We start from the raw sequence: 15,832 nt of genomic DNA on the forward strand, positions 1-15,832 counted from the left end.
AACAATACGCAGATCATCTTGGCCCAAGTCTTAGTGTTTAATAAGACGAGTTCTCGATCAGTATTACTTCTTCTGCCTATGGAAATCATGCCATTTTTAGACTTGTTAACACCTACATGGTTTTAACTGTCAACTCCGACTACCAAACTCACTTTTGGAACACAGTGCTAGCTCACTCCTGGCTCGCTACAGACAGACCCTTACAGTCTGTGTATCCTACTTTTAAATGGCATGTTTCTTAGGAGAGGGCAGTATACTCGAAGAACACGTGGACTACTGAAATTATGCAGAGTCTAAATACTTGCTGACGCATCAGTTTTTCTTCGAATCTGAACTGTATCCGAACTGTCAATCCAGGTACTTCTTATTATATGGAGGATTATTACACAAGTATCACTTGATCATCAACATGATTAATACAATTATATTCCTTAATTTGCACTGCACAAGATCCATGCATCTTTGCTACAAACATAGGAGTGCAACAACCAATTACATATTGAAGTTCACTAATCCTACTGGGTTGTCTTTGAAAAGATCATGATATGAAACAGCACTAAAGCATTTTCCACCCTGATGTGGCAGTGACGTTTAATGCACATTTCATTGGGTGCAGCTACAAATCGCTAGTGTTCGCTCAAAGCACTGGCGTACACACGCACACGCTTATATATGTCGCATAGATGCGCGCGAAACAGCTGCCTCAATGTTTTGACGTCATTGCCACATCAGGGTGGAAAATGTTTTAGTCATTTTGGTTCATAAAGGTAATTGAGTATGATGAGATCTGGTACTCTGTACAGGCTTATTGCAGGACAAAAGCCAGGGGGTGCAGGGGCGCCAGAGGGACGCATTCCACCAAAGTGACAGAAGAAGGTCCACTTTTCAGGAGAAAAGTATATCATTAAGGTCCAAATTAAATTAACTAGTTATGACTTTTTTTTATGTTAAACCATTTAAAGTAGCCTGACAAAGGCAATAATTAGAGAGGTTAATTTGCATATAATTCAGTGGATGTATTTAGGAAAAGGGTCCACTTTATGGAAATTCAGCACTCCCCTCCCCACCTTAATGCACAAGGCATATGCACAGGAAAGACAATTTTGAATTTTAAATAGTAAAATCTGTTGACTATGCTTTGTTTCACCTCAAGCAGGTTAGGGACATAGGTACATATTTTACTGATCTCAGTATCAAATCACATAGTCATGCTAACCTTATCCCGCTGAGCAAATATGCAAGCGTACAAGTTTGTCAAAAAGTACTGACACCCTGACAACCAAAGTTGAGGTACAATAAAGTGCAGAGGTACTGTATCTATGGTATAATAACCCATGCACTACTGGCTTTGTTACAGAGTCCCTGATTGGTTAATTACATGATATAATCAGTTGAATATCCAATCAAAGTAGAGCTTGTAGATCTTACATACATGATATAGCCCTCTTTGTAACAATGGGCCATTCCATTTAAAATCCATACTACCCGTGTGGAAGATTTTGAAAATATCTTCCACAGGGGAGTATGAATTTCAAAGGGAATGAATACATTTGGCAGCTCCATTTGAATTTCACTATACACCCTCTGAGAAAAATTCAACCTGAATCTTCCACTGAGGGAGGGTGGGTTACAAATGGAGCTGCTAATGTGTTCATTCCATTTGAAATTCACACTCCCCCTGTGGCAGATATTTCCAAAATCTTCCACAGAGGGCGTGTGGATTTTAAATGGAATAGCCCAATGAAATGAGTTGTTTGAAGCTGATAATTCAGCCAGTAGTGCCCATGGGATTAAGAATTGGATTATGAAGATTATTAGGCAAAAAAAAAAGGTTTGTCTCAAAGCTCACGCGCGCATTTGTAAAATCGTGAGATTTGGAAAAAAACAAACAAATGCGGACATTTTTTTTTTTTTTTCCAGAAAAATTTGGCGAAAATCAGATTTTTTTCTCCAAATACCATGAAAAAAGTCGTGAATAAAAAAAAAAAATAAATAAAAAAAATCGCATTTCGCATTTGTTTTCAAACCACTCGTGAGCTTTGAGACAAACCATTATTTTTTTTTTTTTTATTGACAACTGTCAAATTCCACCTAATTTAATCAGTCACATTCTACTTGTTTTAAATTTAGACTGGACTCAGACAAACATTAAGAATGCAACAGAACCAGAAAACAACCCTGCCTTGATTTTGCCCCTGGTGATCATGTATTTGACGCCACCAGTGATATCTTTCATCGGGTTGGGAGCAGTGTCAGCGGCTGTCATGTCATCAGCAGATTCCTCCATTTTGTCAGCAAGTTCCATGTTTACACGCAATGTGTATCAGCTTCTTATCCGTCAGAGTGTAAGTATATCAAATATGGCGTAACTTATATATAGGAGCTCAGTATTTCTGACCCGGCCCCCCAACTCAACACAAAAATTGACAACCATTAGAGTTACCAAATAGCGCGGAAAAGGGGTAATTTTTTTACCAGTAGCGAGGACCGCGAAATTGGGAAATTAGGGGGTATTTAATTTGGACAGTCTGCAAAATTTGACCGTGAAATCAGCAAAATAGGGGTATTTAATTTGCACTGTCTGCAAAATTTGGATATAAGGGGTACTTGGGAAAATGCAGTAATTTTATGTCAATATTTAGTGTCACTGAAAAGGGGTGTTTGAAATTCTAGTCATTGAAAGGGGTGTTGGAAATTCTAGTCATTGAAAACCACAAAAAAGGGGTTGTTTTTGGCCAAATTTTGTCCTCGATTTTGCATGAAAAAGGGGGTAAATTTGATGAAAAATCATTGTAAAGGGGGTCTTTAAAAGATTCAACTCTCATGGTTGCCAACTTTTGTGTTGAATTGGGGGGCCGGGATTTCTGAACCCTTGGCTTTTCTGAGTACATAGCTACAATCAAGCCAATTGTCATGTTGACATCTGATATTATAACTATAATAGCCATTTGCTCAAGGGGGGTTGTTTAGGATATCTGATCAGCCAGAATCACAGACTGTCCCCCTAAAAAAAAAAAAAAAAAAAATATTTTGGTGAAGTATGGATGGGAAAAAAAATAAAGACAATTATTGATGTAATGGCATCAGCCCATTATGGATCCTCCCCTAAGTGGGACAAATTGCCCATGCTTTTGCCCTGTCTGGGTTACATAACTGCATGGTGCCAAGAGAGGCAACAAATGGAAGCGCCCTTATACAATTACAAATATAATGTCAGAGATCCAGGACCAAAAAAAAATCTGTAAAATTTGGTGCAGTATCTTCAAAAGGGTTGATAAATCAGGGAGTTGTTTTACAGTAATTGTGTTAATTATTTTCCTTGGAAGCTCACGTTTCCCCGGAAATTACCTTAGCCCAAAACAAATCCTTCTGATTTCACACACTGACTTCAAAACAGATAGTGTGCAGTTTCCGAGGGAGCGCAAAAAAACTGAGGCCCAACACAAACCCCGATGATTTCACACAATGACCGTAAAACAGATGGCACAAATCTTTTGTTCACTGTTTTAATGCAAAATGCTTGTTTGCGCGTTAAGAAATGATATGCAAACGCATGTTATTTGTGTTAAAGATTGGAACAATTACACATTTTGCAGTAAATTGTGAGATATTAATGAACTCCATTTGTGTTTGCATCTTTACAAATAGTAAAATATGATTGGAGCACATATATTCATGAGGTTATAAATAAAGTGTTTTTAATGTTGAATTAAAATACCATTAATTCTTATTGTAATGACATGTCAGAAGCAATAATAGTTCAGACTTCTAAATTCTTAATAGTGATTGAACGCCAATGAAAAGCAAACTATAATTACCATATTCGTTCCAATAAGCGCCCATGCCCCAATAAGCGCCCACCCAGGGTATTTTTAATTTGCTAAAGGGTACCATTAATGTTGAAGTGACAGATAGATGTCGATACAGTGAAATAGCTGCAGGACTACCGGTACAAGTCCTGCGTAAACTTGAAATACATTTTCTGCATCAGAAAAGCTATTAGAACGTCTCAGGACCCTTTTATAACATACGTAAATTTGTCTCTAATAAATGCCCCTTACGAAAAAAATTAGGTAAACAAGGTAAAAAATAAGCGCCCACCCAAAATGACTTTGTTAAGCGCCCTGGGCGCTTATTGGAATGAATATGGTAATGTTACTGATTATTTTTTTCTTTATATTCATTCTAGGCTGACTGATTATTTTTTTCTTTATATTCATTCTAGGCTGGAGAAACGGAGCTTCTGTGGGTGATGAGGATCTCCATCTTTTTTGTAGGTGCCTTGGCAACTGCTCTTGGGTTGGTCATCAAGTCAGTCTATGCTCTCTGGTTCTTGTGCTCGGATTTTGTCTTTGTCATGCTGTTCCCACAGCTTTTCTGCGTGGTTTACTTTAGCGGTGTAATACGTATGGTTCGCTCTCTGGATACATCATAGGCTTCTTTGTTACGCATCCTTGGCGGGAAGCAGTTCTTAAAATTCCACCAATTATTAAATATCCAATGTACTCTGAGGAACATGGTCAGCTATTTCCTTTCCGTACTTTTGCCATGTGTATAGCTTTCATGACAATCTTAATAGTTTCCTACTCACTTCGCTATGCATTTACAAATGGATACATTCCTAGGCAATTCGACATCTTTCAGTGCATTGTTAACATTCCCGAAATACAAAGGGAAAAGTATGAGGATGTAGAAGGTGAAAATATGCGTCTAAAAAGTTTGCGAGAAGAACAGGGGCTTGACCCAACTGGTATGGCCGCTGCTGGTTTACAAAGAGAAAAACTGTTGGACATTGGTGACATAGGAAGGACCATTATACCAGAATCGGCATCCAAAGAACCATTACGTGAGTCGTCATCCTCGTCCCCGTCGTCACCGGAAGCAACTACACCTGATGAGAAATATTAGCAATTTATTTTGTCAACCAAGATCTTCCACAAAGCATGCTGCTGGTGAAAGATGTGATACTTTCTATCCATCCCTGTGCATCATGGTATACAGACTAGAAAGTGCTTTGTACATACACCAACTTACTATTGTAACATAATGGAACTAGTCAACCAATCCCAGAATTCTTTGCCCTTTTTTGTAGGGTGAAACATATCCAATTGGGGTATCTGTATACTGTATTATAATAACAAGGACCAGTGTTTCTGGAGCACAGGCAGGATGTTGGTCAATACGTACAGTAGTGTTGACTGGCCCATTGAGGAATCAATTTGGATGGAAGGAAGAGTAATGCTGGTTTCATACTTTCTGCCGCTTGCCGCTGAGCGGCGTGATGCTTCATCATGCCACTTGCACCTGTCTGCAAGCGGAGCAGTATACCACTGAACAGCAGCGGCATGACTCTGAAAACCACTCTTGCCTCTCAGCACCACTAGCACCACTACAAAATCGTATTTTGTTCAAATACGTCAGAGCGGCACTGCTCCGAGTTGACTTGAATTAAACTACCAGCAGTACTGTCGCGGCGGCGAAACGGTGGAGTGATCAATTCAATATATCGGCTTGCTACTGGTCACCGCTAGCGTTTCTGGTGTGACTGCGCAGTGAAGCAAAATCATCTTCAGAGCGGCAAGCGGCAGGAGAGTATGAAACCAGCATAAAGCAGAGCTACCTGTATCTATCATTTTGGGTTCCTCTTTGGGGTAACTTCCAAAGCAATTTATTGTAAGAATTGATTCTTGGATCAGGTTTAAATGGTAGTGTGAGATTTGGTGATGAAAACAATCAATTATCAATTGTTTTGCACCAGGAAGTGTGCAAAACTCATCTTCTTCATGCATTGATTTAGAGAAGCATGTTGAAATTGTTTGACAAAAACAACCATCATGCATTGATTGGTATTGTAGGTGTTGCCAAACTACCCAAATACATGCAAATCTTATTTTATGGAATGTATCTGATCTCAAAAGGTGGTTTTACTGACATTTTCGAAGTTTTTGGTGAACATGTCACCAATGGCTTTCAAATTACAGTATTGGCCTATTCTGATCTGATCCATGTGAAAGTATGGTCTGCATAATGTGTAAACCCAAAACACTCACCCCACTCTGTATACTTTTAATCACCATGTAGCCTACATGCATGTCCTTTTTTGCATCTGATCCAGTTCAGATTCGATTTAGTTCTGATCCAGGAATCAATTTTACATACAACTTCTGTAGCACATTAATTGTGGCCTTCATAGCCTGTAGGATTAATGTTGAAATTAATATCATAAAACAGTTTTGAAAAAGCTGTGATTAAAGAAGTTAACACGTTGGAGCTATTTTGGGACCATTTGATGTGGGCTGTATAATTATGTTAATTATTTACTCAGTTGTAATAGAATAGAGTAATATTTTTTATGTATGTATAGATTCAGTTTCAGTAAAGTTTGATAAAAAGGATTTGTCTTGATATTGAAAGAGAAGCATTCAGATATTCCAGTTGGAATCCATTAGGGCCGGCGTCGGCACCATTTTTTGATGTCGACATGTCGACATATTTCGTATCTTGACGTCGACAGTGTGTCGACAAACATTTGGGTTCCGAAAAAATGCCAGGACTTTTTTTTTTTCATGATTTTAGGAATATTTTAAAAATTTTAACCTAAAAATATCTAGAAACACCAGCGGCAATTTCAGTAAAAAACAAGATGGCCGTTTTCATAGCGAGCACATAGCGATAAAGTGTACAATTTATACCGGAAAACAAGGCAAAATACTGTCAAAAGTATGACCCTGAAGGCAAATAACAAGAAAAGTTGGCGAAATAGTAGGTAAAAGATAAGATTTGGCATTGCATTTTGTTGAAAATACATTGAAATGGCCAATATTTTGATTGAAAATGAGCTTGCCTGACTGAAGTTTTACTGGGCCATTGCCTGAGCACTGTGTCGCCATGGACGAAGTTCTGTCGATATGTTGACATAATTCACTTTGTCGACAGGATTCCGACAGAGGACCTGTCGACGCCGGCCTTAGAATCCATACACTCCATATGGAAGACATGATATTAATCTTCCACACAGGGGGTGTGAATTTCAACCCACAATGGAAGACATGATCTTTAATCTTCCACACAGGGATTGTGAATTTCAAATGGGGTTTCCTGAATGGGTGACTCCATTTGAATTGTACTCTCCATGTGTGAGAGATTAAGCTGGATGGATTTCAACTGGAATTGCACATTGGCTTCATTGGAATCCCAACTTGCAGAATCTTTCACATGGCTAGTCATATACTACTAAGGCCTGGTTTGCATTGATGAATTAGCAATTATGAATACTTATTGCATGTTCAAGACCAATTCAATGGCACATCATAACTGTTCCATTATCATGATGGAAATATAACTGTGGACATTCTTGGGTTTCTAGTCACTTCATAATCAATTGACTTCATTGAAATTTGTGGCTGCAGAATGCTCATTGAATTTTGTGAAACTGGTTCCAACGTTTTATTAGGAGAGGACTTTTGCATTAGTTCTGTAAATCATTGACATTCCTATGGACAACTTGAGTCCAGATCTATCTGAGTCATTCTAAGATTAAAGACATGCACACGGAGATAGTATTGGTTGTGTATTTTAGGAAATATTCCCATTGTAAACTTCATATAGGATGTACATAAAGGAAACAATGCCACCAGACAGGAAACTGAAGAACTTTTATTAAAAAAAATAGGAATAAATGTGTAGCCTAGAGTAGATGTATGAGAAAATGAAGCTCTTTCTTATCCTGCCAATTTTGTGAAGGGAGAAGGAGAGTTTCTTTGGTGACGATATAGAGAAGGGATAATTATACCGTATTGTCTGTAATAAACACCTCCTCTGTGATTTTGCAATGAAAATGTGACACAAATGCAAAATTTTCGATGGCAAATCATATTAATAAGCTAAACTTCCATCTAGTTCATTGTCAAATTATGGTAGAATTTCACTGAGCAAATCACATTCTTGCTTGAAATGCATTTACAGGTTTAATTTCATAGTATTTACTGCCTTTGACCCTGGATTTGACCCCGGAAATGAACAAGAAGTGAGTGATACTTATTTCGCCTAGATTTTTAATCTTTTATTACTGAAGATTTGCCTCTAATAAATGCCCCCCTTTTCGAAAACATACCCCGAGGTATTTATTACTAACAATACGGTATTTGAAAAGACACCATGTGATTAAAAGCCGGGCCAATCTGTACAAATATTTTGCCCAAAATGATCATGAAACATAGAATAATTAGCTGCTTCGTCAAACATAAAATAGTTCAAGTTGATCGTATAGCTCTTGTTTATTTCATAAAACAATGCCAAGTATTAGTTCTGTAAGGGTTATTGTCTATCCTAAGTGTTGAATGCTTGTATTTATATGTTGATAATCATTTCCAAATTGGACAGCCTTGTTTGTGTGCAAAAATAGATGTATAAAGCCTTTGTATCGGGGTAAGAATTCTTATTTCTTGTCCAGACCCAAGGGCTAAGAGCAAAATTGTACACATGATTTGTTGGGAGTGGCCTTCCTTTACCTTGCTCTTGTTCTTCAATCATGTTTCTTTCTTCATACAGGACAGCATGCTGATTTAACCTTTATAGCTTGGTATACGAATTTGTTAGTCTTGTCCCATCAGTACCCAAGTATGTGTCCGCCCAACCGAATGGTGACACAATGATCATCTTACATGTCAGACTGTGTCTTCATTAATAGATTGCTTTCACATTTGCCAAATCCAAAATCTGAATTTTGATGAAGTTAGGGTTTTTAGTGAAACGAGTCACTGATGGTACGTCTCTTCAAGTTGAGATATGAAACATCAAATCAGGTGCAAGTTTAGTGGCAGTTGCATAAAAATGTGTCCTTCACACATACCTTAACAAAAATGTTTTCTTTAAACAAATGGTTTTATCCTGTGAATCACTCAGTACTGTGAAGTTTGGATGATATTGAATACTTTGTGGGTAAGAAGAAATAAGGGGGAAATACTATTATGTAAAGGTAATCATGTACATAACAACTATGTGGTGTACACTGCTGGTGAAATACTGAAATGTATCATTGAAATGTCTTCTGTCTGTCTCTTTGTCTGTCTCTGCCTCCACTCTATCTTTCTTTCAGAGAGGTTGCATTAGCAACCACTCACGCTTTATGCTCAGTTCTCATGCTAGTAACACGCTCGACATGTTCGTGAGGCCACATACTGCGGCTATCTATCTTCTGCCTTTCTATCTCTTGTTGTTTGTCTGCATCCCTTCCTATCACTGTACACTTGTGTACAGATATGTTTGCAAGTTGTGAAAGGTGGTTGACATTGGATGCCATAAGCCTTAAAACACTGAATGGAGAAACAAATGCTTAGAATCCATAGATTAGATGCATATTTATTTACCATGTTGTCCTATTATGGATGATGAAACCACGGTGTGGTTGTAGTCGCCTGTTCGTAACCATATAATGTGCCTGTTTTCTGATGAGCAAATATGTTGGGGCTGATGACACGCTTTCAACTGGTTTGCCCAATCCAGATTGATGCATATTGAACAGGATTCTGTGTTGTGTCTGTCCTGATGTGAAAGCATGGGGACCTAAATCAATCTGAATTGAGAGCATAGTCTAAATAGCCCCATCATCCAAATTCCATCCCATGATCCTCTTTATGTAATTAATTTTGTAAATTTAGAAAGACACTATAATACAAATATATATATATATATATATACTGTGTATAAATAATTGAAAAAAAATATTGGTTTTAATGTAAGAAAATGTAAATTTGTTTAAATATTTTTATGGAACTATTTTGAATGTATTGATATGATATGGTGCAAAATGTAGCAATTTTATTATTGCTGTACTTCACTTTGAAAATGATGTATAATAAAAGTCGGAATTAAAGATACTAGATTGTATCCGATGTCACCTATCAATCAAACTCAAGATGGGTTGTTTACGATTTGTGGCGAGGATTGAAATTAGTAGTTGTGCACCTTCAAACATACAAACTCTCTCAAAAGTCAGAAGGCACCCATGTCAACAATGCCTAGAAAAGTTGCTTTTGCTTTGTAAATGTAACGACATCATTAGCCATTTTCTGAGATTACTTTTCTCTGTTGAAGTCACCAGATGAATCAACCTCCCTTTTACATGCTACTAACCAATCACAGGCCATGGGGAGTTTGATTGACAGAATCTTCAGACACGGACTAGTATCTTTAATTCCGACTTTTTTATTGGCATTTTTGGAGGGGGCATTAATTGATTACATCTAGCTTCTGCTAGTGTCACTTATTTTTAAACAAATTTACTTTGCAAGGTGTATAACCATATAAAAAGGGTAGTTAGGGAAAAAGTGAAGTAATTTTGTATTAAAATGATAAGTTGTTGATTCTACTTCACCAATGGGAACTGCAATATCTGCTGCAGCTATTTACATGCAAGGGGGAATGCAAGGATGTATATATATGTGCATCAATATTTGTGCAGTATGGTGCATAAATTTGCTGGGATTCTTTTCCTTTAGTCGTTTACCAGAGGTACACTATTTTGGTCTCCATAAGTGACAATTCAACATGGCGGCTTCACCACTGCGTTTTTACGCACTGGGCTATTCTGGACTCTTCTAACCTCTTCTAATGCAACACTCTATAATTATGGTATGCTTCATATATAGACTGGACCGAGCCCGGGGACAGAGCCACACTGACTTCATTAATGCAATTGGTTAGATTTGCACAGTGGCCATTGATCTAACGCACACAACCTTTGACCACACGACCTTAACACACACAACCTTTGACCACATGACCTTAATGCACATAACCTTTGACCACATAACCTTAATGCACATAACCTTTGACCACACAACCTTGTTGTCAATTGACACCTGTTTCTTCCCACTACTTGATGATGGGTATTTTCGCATTTATTTTCTTGACATCGTCTTGACCATCGTGAATACTTTTATTGTGTATGACATTGTGACATTGACTTCATGTCTTGCTACTAGATTAATTGCTGCATATTCCAAATCGTTTCATCTTCTTGACCTTTTTGTGTGACTTTTGACTTTTGCACCCTAATTCTGAAATCATGATAAATTGTATTACTTTTTAATATGACACCAAAAACCCATTTGACATGTGAAAATATGCCTGACCTGCTAAGATAACTAATATTTTTGACTGAATTAAGACTTAATTAAGACATAATTGGGATCATTAAATGGTATGCAAGTATAAATGATGCTCTTAAGATTGACTGCCCATTTTTTGACTGGACAATAATGCAGTGCCACAATCTGACTGACAATGTAGAACACATGGATGCAAGTTGACTGATGAAAATGTCTTGAATTTAGAAATGACATGTAAAATTAACTAGCAAATCCATTCACATCAGACCTCAATGCAGGATTTGTTTAGAGGGTGTGAAATTTCCTAAATATGGACCCCCCCAAAAAAATTGCATGCAAAGAGTGGACTTCTCTCCCCTTAAATCGACTTTTGGGGGTATTTTTAACAGTTTAACATGAAAAAAAGTGGTCCCTTTGTTAAAATTTATATCTAATTTGGACCTTCTTGGACATTTTTACCTTGAAAAGTGTACATTTTTTGTTGGGGTGCTGCTGCTAATACCAGCTTTGCCCAGTTGGACCTACACATTGTATTGTTTCAAAGATATTAAGACTGACTAACTGACTGACATATTACACCCTGGACTTCTAATAACTGAACAAAACTTACAGGACATACAGAGACTGACTTGAGCAATTTTTGTTTTATCTTAAGTGCATCACTGACTGACTGATGACTGACTATCAGCTACTATCCAGGAATAGAACAGACAACAGAATACAGCTCACCCAAAACTCTTCTTATTTCAGTTGACAATAGTTTTAATTTTCTGTTGACGGAACTATTCATCCTTTTCTTCAATCAGTTATTTAATCATGTTAGTTTTATAAACCAAGGCATAACTCAGCCTAAAAGAGAAGTAGAGAAACTCTATATCGATGCTGGAATACCTCATTTACACCTGTACGCACATAGGATGTCAAAGTTAATCTACTACGTTTTCAAGACTGAAATTCATTGTAGAGGAGGACCAACTCACACATGCTTGTTGCCTTATCCCAGGGAAGCAATTACATTTGACTCTGATATAAATATTCCCTGTGATATCTTCTGGTGTTTGAAAACATCACAGCTGTATACATTTCACTTGCCCACATGCCAGTTGTGGGTAACTTCGCTGCCATGCAAGTAAAAATTAAAAAGTATACCCACCCTTCATTTTGTGGGTTAAAATTTTAGATCAGTGTATTAAAGTAATGAGCAGGGTTAGCCTGCAGGTATCTTTATATAACTAAGCCAAAAAAGAAACTTATAATTTTTCACAAGGTCATATCTTAAAATCCTGTGCATCAAAATGAACCAAAAGTACACACAGGATTACTTCAATACTCTACTCTAAACACATGTTAGTAACCAAGCAGTTGCCCAACTGACACAACACCAAAATGCACTGACATTGAACAGCTTTCCTGGACAACATTTTTTGGTTCATTTTGATGCACAGGATTTAAAGATATGACCTTGTGAAATATTATAAGTTTCTTTTTTGGCTTAGTTGGGCCATGCCAGTAACCAGTTACAATAACTAGCTGTTGTTAAAAACCCTACAATACAATTGATATGAGAAAAACTGTTTTAACTGAATACGTATGGAACTGATTATACTTGCATGTACAACAAAACATTTCTGTATTTAAATTTTTTTTAAAGATTCCTGTAATATTTGAAGATTTTAAAAGATCTGTTTTCCAACTATATTTACCAATGGAAACAGGGTGTCCACTAGACTCAATCATGCAACACCTGTTTTAAAAATATGACATTGTACAAATCTGTGTAAATATATTGGATATGAGCTACTACTTTCTGTGTTTAATATTCAAACATTCAACATGGATATACCAAAGTATTTTGTTAATCGACTAAATTCGTCTAAATCATTTGGTAAGGCTAAAAAAAGTTATGTCTCAAAGCGTTTGTTTTCTTAGCGCATCCACTTCAGCTGAAACTGCAAATTCTTTTTTTAAATAGATTTTTGTGGTAAAATCATGAAATCCTTAGAAATATTTTGAAGCAAATGTACCCAATATGATACTTACATTGTTTAGGTATAAAAGCAATTGATACTTGTACTTCAATTTTGTAAATGAACCACGATTTTATGCTGTGTACTTTTGCAAATGACATCTTAATTCAAAAATTAAGTTTTAGAATTAAAAAAAAAAAACATTCCGCATTCATTTTTGAAATGCCAAAGGTTTTGAGACAAAGCATTTTTAGCCTAATGATATATGCACAACAGATTAATGGTATGTAGGACTATTTACCAGGCAATACTGGGCAATAGACTGATGTGTCAAGGCGTGGCAAGGATGACACACTTGTCTCAAGTTGTATCTAAAGCAGTCAATATTGAATATAGTATTGAATATGCTTTCGAACGGCAAAAATAATGATTTGATTGATATTCCAAGTTCATGAGTATATGTATGGTGTACCATTGACCATGAGTGGAGTGACATTTTAGGGACCATTCACAAACACTTGTAAAGGGGGGGCTGATGCAAAAAGGGGGCCCTGAAATTTTTTATCTCTCTGAAGGGGGCCTTTCAAAATATTCTTGTAGAACATGAGTTTACACTATTTTCTATGGGGTTAACATTCATTTTCCATGGTCAAAAAGGGGGGGGGGACTGAAAATAACTTTAGGTCCGAAAGGCGGGCCCTAAAAAAAATAAGTGAATTTTTCTTTTTGCATCAGGTGTTTGTTACAAGTATTTGTGAACAGTCCCTTACCGTGGAGGAAATTGACATTTGACTGGATTAATGAATGTCTACAGGTAGTATAGCAAACTTGGTTGACATTTTAAATCATAAATGAAGCTTTGAAACCAACCACTTTTGAGTATATCCCAGTATGTCCCATCCAACTTGTGATACGTTTTGGTAAATACCAGTATATGTCCCCAACTGGTATTCTCACCCTGGTATTGGGCTTTTCCAAATAAAACACATACACCCTGTATGGAAATGACCTAAATCTCCCATGCTGGGAATGTAGATTTCAAATTCACACTCCCTGTGTGCAAGATTAAGGTCATGTCTTCGACAGGGTGTGTATGAATTTCAAGTGAAATAGCTCATCTCGCAGCCGACCCTGTAGGAGTGGTTTTTTTAATATTTGTAAATAGACTAGTTATCAATATTATGTATACAAAAGTTTCATAGTAGCCCATTTTTGTCAGCCTTAACATTTTTAGAAGTTAGTTTTCTGTTATGTGTTAGGAGTTACGATAAAAAATACTTTGTTTTATAAGTTGTAATTTTGTTTTAATGACCAATGTTTGTTACCGAATTGATTCATGTTTAATTCCATTAGTGGGTTCCAAGTGTTAATTTTATGTAAATAAGATGAATTATATAATCTATATGTTTAAACATACAAACACACAGACAAACATTCATAATGTGAATATAGTATGAGGTTTACCTTTTGTTCCAAGTATTTCATAAATAGGTGTTGTGTTTGATGACTTGATAAAAATCAGTTGGAGAGTGGGATCATGAAAGTATTTTTCACCATTAGGCCATATATGTGACGTGTGTCATGTCAAAAAGAGACACTTTTGGGCAGGTTATGAATTTTGAGGTTTTTACATATCTTAAATATAGAGATATTTTGCTCCACAACGCCGTTTTCCAAAATGAATTTGGACATTCCTAAGCAAAGATATTGAGTTCGGAAGTTATGGTATTATAAAATTGGAAATTGAGATATCGGCCTTTAAAAATATTATTGACAATGTTGAGAGTGGGAATTAACTTGAAAAATGTCTCAAAAAATACAAGATGCCAGTTATATTCCGGTCTGAAACTATCAGGCAATATTTTTAACATTAATAACATCACAAATTCGCAACAAACCCAAATTGTGAAAAAATCACCCCGGGCAGATTTTTGGCTATTTCTCCATTTACGATCCTGCCCAAAAGTGTCTCCTTTTGACATGACACGTCACATATAAAGTATTGTTCAGAGACTCAACTTTTCAGGAAATTTCCGGAAATATCGTCATAAATTTGTTTTTTTGAAAATGTAAAGAAAAACGCACAATTGTTATTTTGGTTTACATTAACGGAATTGGGCGATAATATTTCAGCATAAAAAGAAAATTTAGGTGGGTGATATCCTACTCTTGTAATTGTTTGATGCCGTGTGCAAGCAATTGATTTTCAGGAAATTTACCAGCACATGTTTTACATCTCTGAGAGTCTACTTCCTAGACGCTTTTTATTTGTCATTTACAAAAATCCACATTACTTGCGTTTGACTCTGGTGGTTCACTTCCAACGTACCGAACTGTTAATTTGGCGAAAGCTCAAGTCCTAATCCCAGGGCACAGTTTTCAGTTGGCAGTCTACAATTGGGCTTTCTGCCAATGATTGGCTGTTTTAGCCAGAGATGTATGTGACAGAGAGGGAATTGGTAAAGAAAAAGCATCTAGGAGAGTAGAATATGTATAATACACAACTCAAATAGCTTGTTGTATAATTATGGAGGTTGACAATTTCAATTTAATCAAAATGTAAAGAGATGTTAAGGGATCTGGAATGAGCGTTTTGACAGTATTTTTTGTGGGACATCAGACATATCGAATCACATTCTGAATACGAAGAATATCTTTCTGATATCAAATAATTTTCATTTTTGGAAATTCACGATATAATACAAATTTTATGACAAATTATCAAAATTTGATATTTTCACATTTTTGATATAT

At 36.5% G+C, this 15,832-nt stretch overlaps 1 protein-coding gene across 1 annotated transcript in view; it reads left to right on the forward strand.

Moving 5' to 3' along the window:
• Positions 1-5,492, forward strand: part of LOC140148675 (high-affinity choline transporter 1-like) — a 106,675-nt gene extending 101,183 nt beyond the window's left edge. The window contains 3 exon segments of the mRNA XM_072170710.1: positions 2,131-2,345; positions 4,226-4,391; positions 4,394-5,492. Coding sequence (XP_072026811.1) covers positions 2,131-2,345; positions 4,226-4,391; positions 4,394-4,908 — 896 coding nt within the window. The 3' untranslated portion in view covers positions 4,909-5,492.
• The last annotated feature ends 10,340 nt before the right edge of the window (positions 5,493-15,832 follow it).

This window comes from Amphiura filiformis, chromosome 1 (assembly GCF_039555335.1).
Source record: "Amphiura filiformis chromosome 1, Afil_fr2py, whole genome shotgun sequence".
NCBI lineage: Eukaryota > Metazoa > Echinodermata > Ophiuroidea > Amphilepidida > Amphiuridae > Amphiura > Amphiura filiformis.